The sequence below is a fragment of the Sminthopsis crassicaudata genome, chromosome 1 (genome assembly GCF_048593235.1).
Source record: "Sminthopsis crassicaudata isolate SCR6 chromosome 1, ASM4859323v1, whole genome shotgun sequence".
In the NCBI taxonomy this organism is placed as follows: Eukaryota; Metazoa; Chordata; class Mammalia; order Dasyuromorphia; family Dasyuridae; genus Sminthopsis; species Sminthopsis crassicaudata.
In genome coordinates, this window is record NC_133617.1 from 368,155,484 (window position 1) to 368,174,406 (window position 18,923).

An 18,923-nucleotide genomic window follows, 5' to 3' on the forward strand; every position below is an offset into this window, starting at 1 on the left:
AAGAGCTTAGGGAGAGGGAGGAAATGGAGATGATTTAATTAATTCAAGGGTGAGTTTGGTGGCCAGCACAGTGAGCAGTACTCTGTACCCAATACTAAGGGAAAGATTCCTAGAGATCCAAACAGGATGGAACCACTGTGAGGGAAGGAAAGGAAGAGTCAGGACTCAATTCAAGTGTTAAAGTAAATGAGAGATTTTTAATACTTTCCATTCCTCCTCTAAAATTCTCATCATGGCTTGTGAGTAAGCAGGTGTGCTGATCTATACCACTAGCATACAATCTCTGTCAGATCCTGACAACCTAGAAAAGTTTCACTCAGGGACCCAGTACCTGACAGTTCATCTATGTCCGAGGACCAGTCTGCTGAAGTTCAGAAAGACTCATCAGTTCTAGAGGTTGGCCACCAGGCTTTCATTATTATTTTAATCACAACTACTCACAAAGTTTTCTGAGACACTTTAGGATAATGATTTGCATCTCTGAAGGGAGAATCCACAAAAATGAAAACAGAAATCCTAGGAATATTGAAGTAAGAAGGGCTAAAATCTAGGCCTCTGTAAGAAGACAAGACTAAAGTCCTCTAAATAATGACCTAAGGCTTAGATTCAGGAAATTGGGTTCAAAATCCTGGTTTTTGAGGCCCCGGTTTCCTCATTTGCCAAAAAAAGGAGGTGTTGGGCTGAATATCTTCCAGCTCAAAAAATTATTCTATAATCTTGAAAATTACATTGGAAGGTATTGCTGCTCAGAGCTTTGAGTTTACTCTTATGTGAATCCAGAGAGGTGAGATGGCAGGAGATGAGGAGCCAAACAGGACTAAGAAACTTTAGCAAAGGCAAGATTCTGAGGTTCAGAAGGTAGATAAGGAAAAAACATGGAATTTTTTCATGAGAAGCTGGAGGGGTAAGGGGAAGGAAGAGAGGGAACAACTGGGAAGAGAAAAGCATCATCTAAAATATGGAATGAGCCAAGTCATTGCAAAGACTTCACTACTAAATCTTGGCAAATGAACTCAAGGGCTCTCTTTCCTGGCCTCCCTACTTCCAATCTCTTTCCGATTCTCTTTTCCTCTCAATTTCTCTTTTCCCATCCAGTCCTTCCTACACATTGTAAAATGTGTCTGAAGTAGTCAGTAAAGCTCTCTTGACTACAATGATGACACTACTTTTTTCAAGGCTGACAAGCACTGATGTATACAGTGGAAGATTTGTTAGGCTCATAATAAGGATAATCTTGTGTTAATATTATATTATAATATTATAAGGGAGGCTGATAAGTAGTCAAGAAATGAGATTCTGAAGACACAACTAAAAATTATTCTTATAAGGACAAAAGAGAGGAACTTGTTTACAAAGACCAATGTGAACAAAAAGGAAGTTAATCAATCATCTCAGATTCTTTAAGGACAAATACAGAATGCATATGCAAGAAACTTAAAATGAATACAAAATGGTAGCATGGTCCTCTAAGATTAGTGTTTGAAACACTAAAGTCTAGTCTAGCAATAAATAAAAAGAACAACAAAAAGAAATTATTCAGCTCCATTGGGGTCAAGAAGAGAAACAAAAAAAGTATAGGACTGCTATACATATATAATATATATCTTTATATGTATATATACATGTATATAGCTATGTATATAGCAGCTTGCTTCTGTTCACTGTGGACATTATAAGGATGACAAATGGTGACAAGAAAGCTTAATTATTTAACTCTGACTTTGCTTTTGTTGCCCTCCTCATCGTAATATGGAAGTAATTCTGAGTTCTCTAAGGCTATTCCAATGAAGTATAAATTTCAGATTATACCACTCTGGAAAGGTTTTAGTTATTTCAGGGACTGGTTATGACCACTGTCCCAAGTGGTCATAATGGTGACCAATGGTGAAGAATGGGCAGGCTTCTCACCAGTTGGATGACCACTAAATAATACTTTTTTTAGCCATGGCAACTCATGAAACAAACAAAATAAAATGAATGAATGAATCAATAAGCATTAATTTTAATAAGTACTTACTATTATACAAAGCATTGAATTAAGCCCTCAGAATACAAATAGAAAAGACAGACCCCATTCTCAAGTAGTTTACATTCTGACAGGATTAACAGCTTAGGTAGAAGGTTTAAACTGCAAATCAGGGAAAGATTCTTTGACAGCTATGTGGTGTAGTGGATAGAGAGCAAGTCACTTAACCTCTTGATAAGGTTAATGGCAGTTAGAGAGTTGTAGAAATCTCCTTTTAATTGAGGCAGGTTCTTTGTGAAGGAATTCACGAATCCCGAAATATTAATTGGCAAAAATGGAAGTCTATTGTTGGATAGGAATCCAGTTTTGCTAAGAACAAGACTAAAGAACTGACTTCTTTAGTGGCAAAGTCCTGTTAGGGAAATGGAGGCTGGCATTAAGAAGAGAATGCCTTCTCAATGGGCAGGGTCCTAGCAGCTGCTTTGGACCTTCTCCAAAGAAATGAATAAAAAGAAACTGGTTTTATGTTCGGCTCTTGGGGTGGGGATGGGGGGGGAAAAGTGGCTTGTGGTAGCTTGAGCAGATCAGACCAGAATTTCTCAATTGAATAACAGTTTAGAATTTCCTGAATAAGGATGTGACTTTCCCAAAAGATCAATAGGAGTTGATTTGCCCTTGAATAATGTTGCTTCTCTCATCCTGGGAGGATGGGGCCTTTCTCTAGACTCCTGGGAGCCTGGGAAATCCTGATCTCTTCTTCAAAGGGGACATAGTTTCAGAATGATCATTTTATTTTATTTTATTTTATTTTATTTTTTAATTTTATTTATAATTTTTGACAGTATATATGCATGAGTAATTTTTTATAACATTATCCCTTGTATTCATTTTTCCAAATTGTCCCCTCCCTCCCTCTACTCCCTCCCCTTGATGACAGGCAATCCCATACATTTTACATGTGTTACAGTATAACCTAGATATAATATATGTGTGTAAATCCAATTTTCTTGTTGCACATTAAGAATTGGATTCCAAAGGTATAAGTAACCTGGGTAGATAGACAGTAGTGCTAACAATTCACTTCCCAGTGTTCCTTCTCTGGGTGTAGTTATTTCTTTCCATCATTGATCAACTAGAAGTGAGTTGGATCTTCTTTATGTTGAAGATCTCCACTTCCATCAGAATACATCTTCATACAACATTGAAGTGTACAGAGATCTTCTGGTTCTATTCATTTCACTCAGCATCAGTTGATGTAAGTCTCTCCAAGCCTCTCTGTATTCCTCCTGCTGGTCATTTCTTACAGAACAATAATATTCCATAACCTTCATATACCATAATTTACCCAACCATTCTCCAATTGGTGGACATCCATTCATCTTCCAGTTTCTGGCCACTACTAAAAGAGCTGCCACAAACATTTTGGCACATACAGGTCCCTTTACTCTCCTCAGTATTTCTTTGGGATATAAGCCCAATAGCAGCAATGCTGGATCAAAAGGTATGCACAGTTTGATAACTTTTGGGGCATAGTTCCAAATTGCTCTCCAGAGTGGCTGGATTCTTTCACAACTCCACCAACAATGTATCAGTGTCCCAGTTTTCCCACATCCCCTCCAACATTCATCATTATTTGTTCCTGTCATCTTAGCCAATCTGACAGGTGTGTAGTGGTATCTCAGAGTTGTCTTAATTTGCATTTCTCTGATCAGTAGTGATTTGGAACACTTTCATATGAGTGGATATAGTTTCAATTTCTTCATCTGAGAATTGTCTGTTCATATCCTTTGACCATTTATCAATTGGAGAATGGTTTAATTTCTTATAAATTAGGGTCAGTTCTCTATATATTTTGGAAATGAGACCTTTGTCAGAACCTTTAACTGTAAAAATATTTTCCCAGTTTGTTACTTCCCTTCTAATCTTGTTTGCATTAGTATTATTTGTACAGAAACTTTTTAGTTTGATGTAATCAAAATCTTCTCTTTTGTGATCAATAATGATCTCTAGTTCTCCTCTGGTCATAAATTCCTTCCTCCTCCACAGGTCTGAGAGGTAGACTATTCTCTGTTCCTCTAATCTATTTATGATCTCATTCTTTATGCCTAAATCATGGATCCATTTTGATCTTATCTGGGTATATGGTGTTAAGTGTGGATCCATATCTAATTTCTGCCATACTAATTTCCAGTTTTCCCAACAGTTTTTTTCAATAATGAATTTTTATCCCTAATGTTGGTATCTTTGGGTTTGTCAAAGATTAGATTGCTATAGATGTACCCTTTTTTGTCCTTTGTATCTAGTCTGTTCCACTGATCTACCGGTCTATTTCTTAGCCAGTACCAAATGGTTTTGGTGACTGCTGCTATATAATATAGCTTTCGATCAGGTACACTTAGACCACCTTCCTCTGACTTTTTTTTCATTACTTCCCTTGCAATTCTCGGCCTTTTATTCTTCCATATGAATTCTGTTGTTATTTTTTCTAGGTCATTAAAATAGTTTCTTGGGAGTCTGATTGGTATAGCACTAAATAAATAGATTAGTTTGGGGAGTATTGTCATCTTTATTATATTCGCTCAGCCTATCCAAGAGCACGGAATGTCTTTCCAATTATTTAAATCTGACTTTATTTTTTTGGCAAGTGTTTTGTAATTTTTCTCATATAATACCTGACTTCTTTGGTAGATGGATTCCCAAATACTTTATACTCTCAACCTTTGTTTGGAATGGAATTTCTCTTTGTATCTCTTGCTGTTGCATTTTGTTGGTGATGTATAAAAATGCTGAGGATTTATGTGGATTTATTTTGTATCCTGCCACTTTGCTGAAATTTTGAATTATTTCTAGTAGCTTTTTAGCAGAGTCTTTGGGGTTCTCTAAGTATACCATCATGTCATCTGCAAAGAGTGATAGTTTAATTTCCTCATTTCCTACTCTAATTCCTTGAATCTCTTTCTCGGCTCTTATTGCCGAGGCTAGCGTTTCTAGTACTATATTGAATAGTAATGATAGTGGGCAACCTTGTTTCACTCAGAATGATCATTTTAAAAGGAACACAGTTTCATTACCCCTTCAGTCTGTCTTAATTTTCTTATCTGTAAAGTGAAGCTAAAGACACCTATCTTCCAGTTGTTGTGAGGATTAAATGAAATATTTATGAAGTTCTTTTCAAACCTCAAAGCACTATAAATGCTATTGTTATTGTTATCATTGTTATTATTATTATAGAATAGCCTTTAGTTCTATGTAGCTCCAAGGTCTTCTGCCATGATGGTGCCAATGATCATGACAGATGGCCTGTGAAATGATACTAAGAATCACTGTTTTTAGACCATTATCTTGTTGGCACTCTAAATAAAAAAGCCTTCTTCAACAAATTGATGACATTATACTAAGCAGGAGCTCTTAACCTTCAATCCATGAACCTTTAAACATTTTGATCATTGTTTTTCAGCACAATTGGTTTCATTTTAAATCCTAAGTATTTTACCTTTTGCATTAATAGCATTATTCTGAAAAGAGGTTAATGGGCTTCCCCAGATTTCCAAAGGGGTCCAAGATACAAAAGATTAAGAATCACTGAGGAACTGAATCATAAATACTCGCATTCTCACCATAAGTGAAATCCCACTGCTGATAAACAGAAGCATGGCTGTTGAGCTCTCCTTGGACTATCAAATAAAAGAGCTGGTTTCATTGTGCACCCACAAGCACTAATAACATTAATTTATTTGAGCATTTGATCATCGCCCTCACTTGTGGCACTCATGATAAGCAGATGCAAAAAGACCACCCTAAAGATAATTTCACTTTATATACTATAATCTATTGCAGGAGATGAGGAGGAAGAAAAATTTTATGAAGCATTCAACAAGATATTCTCAATTAATTCAATAGATAATTTGATTTTCAGTGATTTTGGTTAAAATAGACAGGGGGAGAATGGTTGGAATATGGAATATATTGGAAAATATGGCTCAGGAAGAAGAAATTTAAAAGGTCAGAGGCTTGTGGAATACAGAAGTGTCACCTCTACCAAAGACTAATAGTGAATCCTAATACTAAAGTATTTTTCAGGAAGTACTGGAAAGTACCAAGTGTAACCAATAGTGGATAATGTAACAAAGGACAGATAAATTGTATCTTACTTTTTAAAAATGACTAATGAATTATTTGGGAATCAATTTCTTTCCATTTCTTTGAGGCAATCAGGATTAGATGACTTGCTGGAGATCAAACAACTAGTAAGTTCTGAGGCCAAATTTGAACTTGGGTCTTTGTGATTCCAGGGATATTGCTCTAACCAAAGTACCACCTAGCTGTCTCTCATTTTCAAATCAGTTATCTCTACCATAGACTTCTTAAAATAAAGACCCAAATCAACATCAAAAAAGAAAAAAATGAGGAGAAAATAAGTTATGCTATTAAAACTGCTTCTCTCCACAACCCAACTCCCACCTACCTTTTCAGTCTTATTTCATACGACCCACTCCATCCTAGTTAAACTGGCCTACTAGTTGTTTTCCTATAGGACAGTCTCTCTCAGCCTCACACCTTTGAACAGGCAGGTCTGCCATACTTGGAATGTCCTGGCTTCCACCTCCACCCCCTGGCATCCCTTTCTTACTCATATGCTTCCTTCCTAACACATTTCAAGTGCTACTTCATCCATGAAGTCTTTCAAAATGCCTCTAGTTGTTAACACTCATCCTTTCAAAATTGTTTTGTGTTATTTTGCATGTGCTTTTGTGTAAGAGCTGGAACTAATTTCTTTGTCTTTACATTCTCACCTCCTAGAATGTGCCGGGCATAGAATAAGCTTAATAATTATTTGTTGAGTTTAATGGAACCTGACCTGTTTAATAATAATAAGAGATGACATCTGTATAAGGAGAGCTAGGTGACATGGTGGATAGAGTGCCAGACCTGGAGTCATAAAGATTCCTCTTTCTGAATTCAAATCCAGCCTCAGACACTTATAAGCTGTGTGACTCTGGACAAGTCACTTAACCCTGTTTGCCTCAGTTTCCTCATCTGTAAAATATGCTGGAGAAGAAAATAGTAAACCACTACAGTAACTATCAAGAAAATCCCAAATGGGGTCATGAAGAGTTGATACAACTGAAAAAACAAAAACAAAAAAAAAAACCACCTTACAACAACATTATTTACATGCCAGGAACTGTGCTATCTTTTTTTTTTCTCTTTTAAAAAAATTTTAATAATAGTTTTTTTTTCAAAATACATGCAATGATAGTTTTCAACATTCACTTTTGAAAACTTTGTGCTCCAAATTTTTCTCCCTCCCTACCTCCTCCCCAGACAGCAAATAATCCAATATAAGTTAAATGTGCAATTCTTCTAAACATTATTTTCATATTTATCATACTTGTGCTAAGTCTTTTCAATTATTATTTTATTTGACCCTCACAACAACTCTGGGAGGTAGGAGCTTTATTATTATCCTCATTTTACAGATGAGGGAACAAAGACAAATAAAATAAGGCTCAGGATCACATAACTAGTAAGTGCCTGAATTCACATTTGAACTCAGGTTTTCCTGCCACTAGGCTTGCCACTTTATCCACTGCATCTATTGTTTGTGAGTATAGTAGAAATAAAGACAAAGAGGTCCATTTCTTCTCCCTTAAAACCTGAGTGAATGCCATCTCAGAAAGTAGCTTTCATTACACCCAAAAAGAGGAATCACACATATCTCCTGGAATAATTACACAAACCCTTCTCCCTTTGGTTCTCACTGCTAGGCTGATAGTCTTTTCCTAGGCTAAACAATGATAAAGTGATACAATGAGAGCAAATACAGATCAATATAGCTGTCAGGTAAATACAGAGAGGATTACTTATTTTTTCTAAATATATATGTTGGGGGGGGGCGGTAAGGGTATGTATGTATATGTATATATAATACATATTGTACATATATATGTATAAATACATATATGAGTGTGTGTGTGTAGGTGGGTGTGGGTGTGTGTGGGGGGGTGATCTCCAAATTCTGATCAGGAAGATTTTTTCCTTAAAGAATTTTATGTTCCTGAATAAAAATTTCTGCTGACATCTCTAAGAGAATGAGCTACGGTCATTTACCATGACAATATAAATATGCACTTATTTGATTGCTGAACAAATAATGACATGTGAATGTATGGAATACTATTGGGCCATAAGAAATGATGAAAGGGGAAGTTTCAAAGAGACCTGGGAAGACTTGTCTGAATTGATTCAAAGAAAAGTAAGCAAAACCAGGAGAATAATTTTTACCACACCAACAACATTGTAAAGGAAAACAACTTTGGAAGATTTACTTATAACCATGATTCCAGAGGATCTAAGATGAAACATGCTATCCAACTCCTGATTGGGAAGTGATAGATTTAAAGTACATAATGGGACATATGTTTTTGGACATGGGCAATGGGAGAATCTGTTTTGCTTGATTATGCCTATTTGTCACAAAAGACTTCTATTTCTTCTTTTTTTTTTAGTGGGGGAAAGGGCTTTGGAGAAAAAGAAAATAATTTCTGTTAATTGAAAAAAATCATTAAAAATTTAAAATATATACAATATGAGACATATAATATGTAATATGATTCCCAAATAATATAATAATATATAAATGACTACCATTACCTCAAAAACATTCAATTTGAACAAAAATATAGTTTTAAAGACTCTTTTCCTTCCTACACATATTAAGATCACATAAGATTCCTTTAGAAATCAAAACAGAGCTAACTTTGATAAATTATCCTTTGATTGTTAATATCAAATGAAGAATAAGACAGGAAGATATGTCACTGCTATAAAAGATGTCAGTGAATCAATAGGCATTTATTTATTAAGTATCTACTATAAGCTAGGCATTGGGCTAAGAGTCAGGAATACAAGGAAGGCAAGAGACATAGTTCAGTGATCCTCAAACTTTTTAGATAGGGGGCCAGTTCACTGTCCCTCAGACTGTTGGAGGGTCGGACTATAATAAAAACAAAAACTCACACTCTGTCTCCACCCCTCAGCCCATTTGCCAAAACCCGGCTGGCCGCATAAACGTCCTCAGCCGGCTGCATCTGGCCCGCAGGCTGTAGTTTGAGAACCCCTGAATAGTTATTTGTGTGCTACTTCCCCCGTTAGATTGTGAGCTTCTTGAGTCACTGCAGTTGATGGGGGCTGGCAGTCAAACCTATGCTCTAGGATGATTAATTTGACAGCTGAGTGGAAAATAAACTAGAGTAGAGCAAGAAGAATAACCAGTCGACCATTACAATAATTTAAGGTATAAAGTGAAGAAGGCTTGCATCAGGATGCTGGCAATGTCAAGGGAGAAAAAGGGGCATATGTGGAAGATGTGATAAAAATAAAATCAACAGAATTAGAATGGACATGAATGATAAGAGAACATGAGGAGTCAAGGATGATACCTAGTTCAGGAGGCTAGGTGGCTAGGAGGTTGGTCCTACCTTCAAGAGTATTAGGGAAGTCTGAAAAGATAAGAATCCAGAGGGGAAAGTAATAAGTTCAGTCTTAGACATGTTATACTTAAAATGCCTGTAGGACATTCCAAGGAAATAAGAATCTGAAGCCAAATGTTAGCCCAATGAACTGGGACTAGAATTCAAAAGGAAGAGCAGCACATACTGCCCTTGGAAAACCATGAAGCACTTTCCAGGACTCCAGCCTTCTCGCTAAAACAAAAACAACTATTAATACTAATGGTCTTCCAGTGATGCTTTACAGCTGTGAATCATGAAATGCTACAATCTTCAAAGAATCAAAAAATGTGGTTCACCCAGAAGGCAAGATATATAATACATATAAATCACTCACAGAATGTCACCAACAAAATACATACATTAATATGCTATCAATAACAAAGAATACAATTATACTATTAATATCAAAAATCTAAACCAATCATGTAGTAACAGCAAGAGATAAATAGATGAATAAGAAGGATAGCCTATGTGCTATGCTAGTTTCCATATAATGTTGAAACCTAAAGTAATATCTCTGAACCTTTTGGCCATTCTAGACTTTATGGGAAGTCATGAGAGAATGTGAATAGGCTGTGATCTGCGCCATTCAAAAGAGTCCCCATGTCAGTGTGATTAGAAGTCCATTAGAAGTAGTAAAGAATATTTCTCTTTCAAAGAAAATGGTCTTTGGATCAAAGAAGAGAAGACAAAAATGGTCAGTGGCAAATGGAGTCCAACATAAGGAAGGAAATGGCCAAAGCATCTAATTGCCCTCAACAAGCACAAATGACCAAACCCGAAAGAACTATAAGATAGGATTTTGAATGAACAGGCATAATTTATTGCTAAACTACAGTCAATGATCTTTGAAAGATTATTGAAGATGCCCAAAGAATTGTAAAACTTATGCCCTTTGACCCACCAATACTGCTATTGTGTCTGTTTCTCAAGGTGATCAGGGAAAAAGGAAAAGAACCTATATTTTCTAAAATATTTATAATAGCTCTCTTTGTGGTGACAAAGAACTGGAAGTTGCAGGGACACCCATCAATAGCTGAATAGGTAATAGTATGTGATTATGATGGTGAAGTATTGTAAGAAATGATGAGCTAGTTGATTTTAGAAAAACATGGAAAGACTTGCATGACATAATGAAGTATGAAATGAATAGAACCAAGCAAATATTGTATACAGTAAGAACAATATTGTTCAAAAAACAACTATGGTTGACTAAGTTGTTCTGAGTATTAAAATTACTCAAATAAATTACAAAAAACCCATAAAGGAAGATGCTTTCCATCTTCAGGAAAAAATCTGACAGATAGAAACATGGTTTTAAATATGTGTGTATATGTGTGTGTGAATCTGTATCAAATGGTAGCTTCTTCAGTGTGGGATGGGGAGGGAAAGAGGGAGACAACTAGAAACTTAGAATGTAACACAAAACTTCAAACTTAACAAAAAATAAATTAAATTTTTTAAAAAGGAAAGATCATGGAGAATGAGAGATACCACAAAGCAGAAGGAGGGCAGAAGTTTTCTACTTTTCATAAAAGGGAAAAGGCTAGATAAAGTCCAAAAGCTCTAGATTCTTGAGTTTGATTTCTATTCCTGGTGAAATTTTAGAATATATTATCAAATGAATGATTTGTCATCATATAAAATGAAGTAGCTCAGTAAAACACAGCATCATCATAAGATTTACATATTTCCACTTCAGAAAAACATTTGACAAAATTTTCCCTGCCATGCTTAGGGATAAGGAGAAGAGATTTAGGCTAGAGATTGCCCAATTTGGTGAGTTTGGAACTGGTTGAATAATTAAACCTAAAGCATAGTCACCAATGGGAGCCTATCAAATTTGAGGGAAGTTTCTAGTCACTAGTTCTTTACTGATTTTTATCTGAGACTTTGACCAAAGTAGAAATTCTATGCTTGGGGCAGCTAGGTGGCGCAGGGGATAGAGCACCAGCCTTGAATTAAGGAGGACCAGAGTTCAAATCTGGTCTCAGACACTTAACACTTCCTAGCTGTGTGACACTGGGCAAGTCACTTAACCCCAATTACCTCTGCAAAGGAAAAAGAAAGGAAGAAATTTTATGCTTGTCAGATTTTCAGATGACACAAAAACTGGCAAGATTGCTACCACATAGGAAATCAGAGTTCAAATATGAAAAGCTTGAAAACTAGAATGATGAACTGAACCAAAGAGAATAAAATTAATAGAAATTATTATAAAGTTCTATATTCATATCTAAAAATTGAACTTCACACTGACAAGATGAGGCAGAAATGGCTAAAGGAATGGTCTTTGTGAAATGTAATCAGCAGTATGACAAGCAAAACAGCTGATGCCATTTTAAGTTGTAGTGACATGCAGAGTCCAGAATGGGGGAGAGAACAGTACCACTTTACACTCAGTCTTTGTCAGGACACAGCTGGAGTACTTCACTCAGTTCTGGGAACCGAGTTAAAAAAGATTTAATCAAGCTGGAAAACATGCAAAAGAAAATAACTGAAATAGTGAGAGGGTTAGAGAAAAAATCCTGCAAATCTCAACTGAGTGGTGCCCTGGTGCCCTGACTTCCTTTCCTAACCATCTTTCTTAAGATGGTTGGAATCCGGGGGCAGCTAGATGGCACAGTGGATAGAGCACCAACCTTGAATTCAGGAGGACCCGAGTTCAAATCTGGTCTCAGACACTTAACACTTCCTAGCTGTGTGACCCTGGGCAAGTCACTTAACCCCAGCCTCAAAAAAAAAAAAAAAAAAAAAAATGGTTGGAATCCATGAAACAGGATTTCATAGAATCCATGAACCTAACTCAGACACTTTACTTGCTGCCTGATCTTGGGCTTGCCCTCTTCCGGGTTACCTTTTAAGGGAGGAAAGCAACATATACATTCTGTTTTGGAATGGACCTGTTCAAAGCAGATGAATTGTTCAGTCATATCTGACTCTTGGTGACCTCATTTGGGATTTTCTTGGCAAAGATACTGGCATAGTTTGCCATTTCCCATTTCCTTCTTGAACTCATTTTATAGATGAGGAAACTGAGACAAACAAGATTCAAGGACATGCCAAAGGTCACACAGCTAGTAAATGTCTGAGACTAGATTTGAACTCAGGCTCTCCTAACTCCAGGTCTCTGTCCACTCTACATAAAGTAACTATCCACTGCACTATCAAGCTGCCCCATGAAGATGAGTACCCCCTCTGCCAGAGTCACAATTTCAATAAGTATCTGAGATGATTTCAATTGAGTGATAAGGTAAAAATCCAGACTTTTGTAAAAAGCTGGGAAGTATGAAGAGAAAAAATGGAGAAAATCAATAAATATAGACTTTCAAAGAGGAAAAAATGGGAATAAGAATAGAGTAAGAAGAAGGGAGAAGACATTTCAGGAGAGGGAAGAGTCAAAGATGATTCTGAGATCATGAGTCTGAGTGATTATGGGGATAGTGCTGTCAACAACCAAAATAAGGAATTTGGGAGGAAGAACAGACTCACAGTGGAAATCATCAGAGCACAAATTTAGAGCAAGAAGTGACTTGCCCAAATTCACACTTACTAAATGTCTGAGGTAGGATTTGAGTTCAGATCATTCTGACTTCAAGTAAAGTACCCTATCCCCTGTGCCACTAATTATAAGTTCAGCATTAGATGGGAAGTGTTTGCTGGATCAGCTGTACATCCAAGTCTGGAAATGGTCAGCAGGTAGTTGGAGATGGGGAAAATAGAGTTCAGGGGAGTGAGTAGATAGCTCAGTGAGGTGGATATATAAATTTGAGAGTCAACTATATAGTGATGATTAGTGAACACAAGGACCAGATGAACCCCCCAAATAAGTGTACAGAGAAAAGTAAAGAAGATAGAACTTTGGAAGATAATCATATATGGAAGGTTGGAAGGAGATGAAAAACCAACAAAAAAAAATTAAGGAGCAGAGAGATTATCATTATAGCAAAAATTATACAGTGTCATAGACACAAATGGGAAGAGAGGTTACCCTGGAAAAAGGAGTAGTCTACAGTGTCAAATGTTGCAAAAACCTCAGAAAGTGTGGGAACTGAGAAAAATTCATCAGGCAGAATTAATATAACCCTAAAACAGCAGTCCTAATCAGTTCCTCCCCTTGATGGGGCTAGCTAACTGTTCACACGCTCTTAAGTCATTTCCCTTTTAGCCAAAGCCAAAAATGGTCAGGATGATTTCAGATGCCCTAATCCTGAAAGAACTCATGCTAATTCCCTAATTATGGAGTTATGGAATGGAAGCAGTTTAGAGTTCTCCACAGGTCTAATTTGTTCACTGAACAAATGCAAGTGACTTGTGATTTTAAACAAATGACCCAGAGATCTTGGAACTTTAAAACAATAAGAACTTTTTAAAGATAGAGATTAAGTAATCAACGAATCATTATGACAGTACGCTTTTATTAAGTACCTACTATGTGCCAGGTGCTCTTCTAAAAATTGTGGTTACAAAAACAAACAAACAAACAAAAAAAATGAAACTATTAGGGGAAACAGCATGATTTTTTTAAGTCTACAAAACTATAAAGTAATGGGGTGCAGAGAGGACGGAGAACTGTCATTGGCTGCTGAGAGGATCAGAAAATGTTTCATGTAGGAAATGGCACTTATACTGAACATTAAAGAAATTTTAAGAGGCAGAAGTGAAGAGGGAATTCATTTCCATGCAGGGGGGGGGGGGGGACTTACTGCATGGGCAGAGGCTTGAAATCAAGAATTGAAGTGTAAAATTCCAAGCAAGTAAATTAGTTTGACCGGGCAGTAGAGTGCATGAAGGAGACCAATGTATAATAAATCTGGAAAGGTAGTTATAAATGATAAATGGAGTAATCCATGTTTAATCTGAGAGACAATAGGGAACAAGAGAAGCTTTTTGAGCAGGAGAGTGACATGATCAGACTTATACCTAAGGAAAATATCACATTGTCAGTCACTTGGAGAACGGATTAGAGAGGAAGAGATACTAACCCTTGGGGTTTCCAAAGGGACTGAAGAACTAAGAATCTGAGATTCCTGGATGGGATTATTGTTATATACTCTCTACCTTTCACTGTTATCTCTATTTCTAATCCATCTCTCTCTCTCTCTCTCTCTCTCTCTCTCTCTCTCTCTCTCTCTCTCTCTCTCTCTCTCTCTCTCTCACACACACACACACACACACACACACACACACACACCCCTAAGATTCATCCTTCTGAAATAGTGATTTCCTCATATCTTCTACTCCTACTCAAGAAACTAAAATGGTTTCACAATTGACAAATATGACATGTCCAAGACTCCTCCTCTCCCTAGCTTTCAAAACTCTTCATAACTGAAGCTACCTAGCATTTCTGTCTTTATTTTCTTCTGCACTCTAGAACAGACTTTGCCTCAGACATGTGGGCCTCCACAGTTCACTGGCCCACATGTATCTCATATTTATTTCTGCTTCTACCTCTATTCAGACTATCCACTCTAATTTCCTTCTCATCATTTTCTCTTCCAAGGTACCTATAGGTGACTTGCCATCGCTGAGAATTTAGAACAAATTTCTTCCTCTTATCTGACTAATCAAATATTTACTCTACAAGATCCAGTTCAAGTCTAAACTCTCCATAATGTCTTCTTTTCCTAAAGATTCTACCCAGTGACTTCTTTCTCTGAGTACCCTCATGTAGTCAATGCTTCTCCTGAACTTGGACTTCCAACTCTCAAATTCCTTCACCTTATAATATTACATATACAATTACTTGTGTATTAGAATCTTATCTTCTCACTGAATTACAAATCCCCCATGAATGCCTAAAGATTCATTAGTTAGATCCCTATGTCCCTTAGGCTGCTCCAATATCTCATTACAGAAGCTTGCTGGGGATGCTGTCTCCTTTTCCCTCCTCACCTCTCCCCTCACTCCAATTTCATCCCCTAGCTCCAAGAGAACATGACTAGCAGATTGGGATGTGGCTGACTTGAGCCCTGAGGCCTTCCTGTTGGATGCCCTCTTCCAGACCACAAGGAGGAAAGCACCACTTTGGGTAGGTGTTAGGGGGAAGAGGGTTTGGGGAGGAGAGGGAACAAACACACAAACAATCAAAACCTCTGAGTAGGGCAAGAAACAGTGAGAGGAAACCTATAAAACTAGTTGGACCGATGGGAATTGTCCTTGAGGGGAGGACAGAGTGAGGGCTCAGAAGTGAGAACAGTAACATAAGAGCTGTGCTACGATTTCCAACATCTTCCCAGGATCTAAGCTGAATTGTCCTTCCAAAATACTAATCCAATGCAAGTCTAATCAAGGACTGTCTCCCAAGGGGAAGAAAATACCTTGGAAGATCATGTCACCTCCTGAAGGCTCCCCACAGATATAGGCACATCTGACCTAGGTTTGAGTCCTAGCCCTTTTACTTACTGTCTATCACATCTTAGGAGTGTAATTTTATCTCTCTGGGTCTCAGTTTCCTCAATAGTAAAATAATAGCAAAATAAGGAAGTTTTACTTGCTCTTTAAAGTTCCTCCCAGCTCTAAATTCTCTCATCACCTATTCCAAGGTAACAAAAATTTCCCATAGTTAAAGGAATTATTTTAAATAATCAATCACTGTTCAGCTTGGAACATTGTAAATGCCCAACATCAACCAGTGCAGGCTTCTGGGATGAAGGAGGGAAGTTGAGGGGGGGGAAAGGAGGAATGGTCAAGGGGGAAGGAAGGACAGCTGTCTCTTCAGAAAAGTGAAAGGGAGATATTTAATCACAAAGGGAACCATAGAGAGGGAGGAGGATCAAATTAGGGGAGTAAGTTTGTGGGGTGACATAAGGGAGGAAGCAGGTCTGCAGAATGAGAAAAGGTGGTTGAGTTGTGGCCGACTATTCTGATCCCTGATAGTTAACTTCAGTTTAGGACTACCCTGGTGCAGCCCAGAGACTGCAGATAGACATAAACAGAAACTGTTTCCAGCCCTCAGAGAGCAGAGGCAGAAATCAGAAGACTAGTTAAGTGTATAAGTAGTCTTTTTCCATAGATTTTCCAGGTCATCCTTTCTGGGCATATTCATGTTCCTGTGGAGTATTTATTGTGAGAGAGGACTCACGAGTTTTACTGCATCTTCCCTGGCAAATGACAAAAAACTCATCTAAGGATAGGATCATAAATCTAAGGCTAGAAAGGATCTTGGCATCCTTTTTTTTTTAAATACAAGCTTCTCATTTTACAGGTGAGGAAACTGAAGTTCAGGGGCTCCTCAGTATCACAAGAATCAAAGACAGGATTTGAACCCAGGTCCTCTGACTCCAGAGTGCTCTTTCCACTGTCCCAGAACAGACTAAACTGGGGTTGGTTGGTTTGTTATCGTGACAAAATCCAGTGACAGGTAAAATATAAATTCAGCATCACGCTGTATTCCGTCCTCCACAACCTTCCACCACGGAAACCTCATTTTCCCAAGCGCCCCAAGATGAACATCGGTCAAGTTCAGTGAACAAGAAGCTTCCCAGAGAATCTCACCCATGCCTCTCCCAAGGGAGCCTCCAGAAGTAACTGCAGGATCAAGTAGGGAATGAAGGTCCCTAAAATCAAGCCAGTTTTTTCCATTTCGACCCTTCCCCTTGACCCCCAACATTCAAATGGATTTCGAATCAGCTAAAATTGGTGTTAGCATTCAAGGCTCTCCCTCTAGGGAGCCGCAGGAAGGTGGGGAAGCTTATTGTTCTCTGGTGTCCCTGGAGCCCGAACTACACAAGCTCTTGGGTTCTCACTCATCCATGACCCCTGACTTCTCAGAGAGCTGCATTCATCTGGGCTGCCACGGAAACTTAATGTTGCTGTCAAAAAGGGGAGAAGGGGAGCGGCACCCGTCGTTTTGTGAAAGCCGGAGAAGTGAACCCCCATCCCCTGAGCAGCTAGGGCGGGCTGAACTCCAGCTGACTCCTCGGCCCGTCCCCCAGCCCCAGCCCCGCATTCGACTTTCTGACCTCCTGATGTAGTTTCGGCCATAGAGGATCTGTTGCAGCAAGGTCACCACGGCAAAGGCGCAGATGAAGATGAAGAACAAAGTTCGATTTCCGAGCAAATCCCGGCCGGCCGAAGGGTCGGCGTAGCCCATCCTGGCCCGGGGAGATGGGGCAGGCGACCGAGTTCAGCGAGGGCTCAGTGCCGCGAGCCCGGGGGCCCAGCTCTCACTGGCAGGGGACAAGCGCTCCCACCTCCTGCCCCTGGCCGAGGCAGCCTAGGACCTGATGCCCCATCGTGCGGCCGCCCTCCTCCTCCTTCTCTCCGCTCTCTGGGGCTGTCAGGCAAAGCACCGCACACTCGGTGGGGTAAACTTTCTAAGCACCTTGATCGTGGGTGTCATCCGTGCCCGGCTCCGAGGAGCCAGCGATGCAACGCCGTCCTGGCCTGCCTCCTCCCTCCTTCTGCCCCCTCTTGCCGGACAGGCTCCCTATTTCTATTCCTTAGCGAGATTCCAGATGCCCAGATCAGAGAGACAGAACATGGGGGGGGGGGGGGCGGGAAGCAGCCAATGAGAAGGCCTGGGGTTCCCACCCCTTTCCCCGCTCCCCAACGTCCTCTGCCCTCCTCTGCTTCTGCTCAGTGATGCTGGCAGTCAGGGCTCGCCGGGAGACGTGACCGGGATGTGCTATGATCGAACAAGTAGGTAGTGATCAGAAAGATTTTGATTCAGTCCTGCAGGGAACAGAGGAGGGGACCAGAAAGGGGAGGAGAGGACGGGGGAAGGGAGACGGAGGGAGAAAGAACAGTGGCAATCTGGTTCATGAAAAGCTGTTTGTAAGTGGGGGAGGGAGGGAAGAGCAGAAAATGCCGGTTGAATCAGGGAATGAAAAGCCCGATTGAGAGGAGGGGAGGAATAGAGCCCAGCTCCCAGCCTGGTTGCATTTGCATGCGGCAGGAAGGGTGTTTAGTCACCACCATAGTTTTCTCTGCTTTCCCAGTGATTTCTCAGGAGTAAGCAGGAGCAAGGTCAACTGGGCTGTTCTTCAAGGACAGAGAGAGAGAGCACTTGGCTCCTGAAGGCTGATGTATCTTTGGACCGGCTCCCCCAGCCCCTGGCTGGTGCACAGATCTCTGCTAGCTTTTCAAACTATTTCAAAAGAAATTCACATGTTTGCCCACCTTTACCCAAGGCCCCCAAACTGTGGCTCTTAACTTCTAATTGAAGTCCTGGTTGTGGTTCAAAGAGTGGGACCTTGTCTTACTTATCCAAACTACTATGGACTCTTTCATCCCCTCACCACGAACTCTAGAAAGCTATAAACAGCTAATCAGAAAATATATATTTAAAAAAACAAAACAAAACAAAAAAAAAAAAAAAAAAACGTCAAAGAGCCCTTAGAAGTGAGGGGGGGGGGGGAACGAAACAAAAAACATAGAAATGCAGCATGAATGAACCACCTCTGAAAGATGTCCTTCTGCCCGATATAGTTTTAAAT

At 39.1% G+C, this 18,923-nt stretch overlaps 1 protein-coding gene across 2 annotated transcripts in view; it reads right to left on the minus strand.

The window, feature by feature from the left end:
• Positions 1-18,261, minus strand: part of ST8SIA5 (ST8 alpha-N-acetyl-neuraminide alpha-2,8-sialyltransferase 5) — a 135,550-nt gene extending 117,289 nt beyond the window's left edge. Inside the window, exon 1 of one of the 2 annotated variants that reach the window (XM_074279299.1) lies at positions 17,448-18,261. In XM_074279299.1, coding sequence (XP_074135400.1) covers positions 17,448-17,578 — 131 coding nt within the window. In that variant the 5' untranslated portion in view covers positions 17,579-18,261. The remainder of the gene's footprint in view (positions 1-17,447) is intronic. The other variant, XM_074279300.1, reaches the window with a different exon arrangement.
• Between the last annotated feature and the right edge of the window lie 662 nt (positions 18,262-18,923).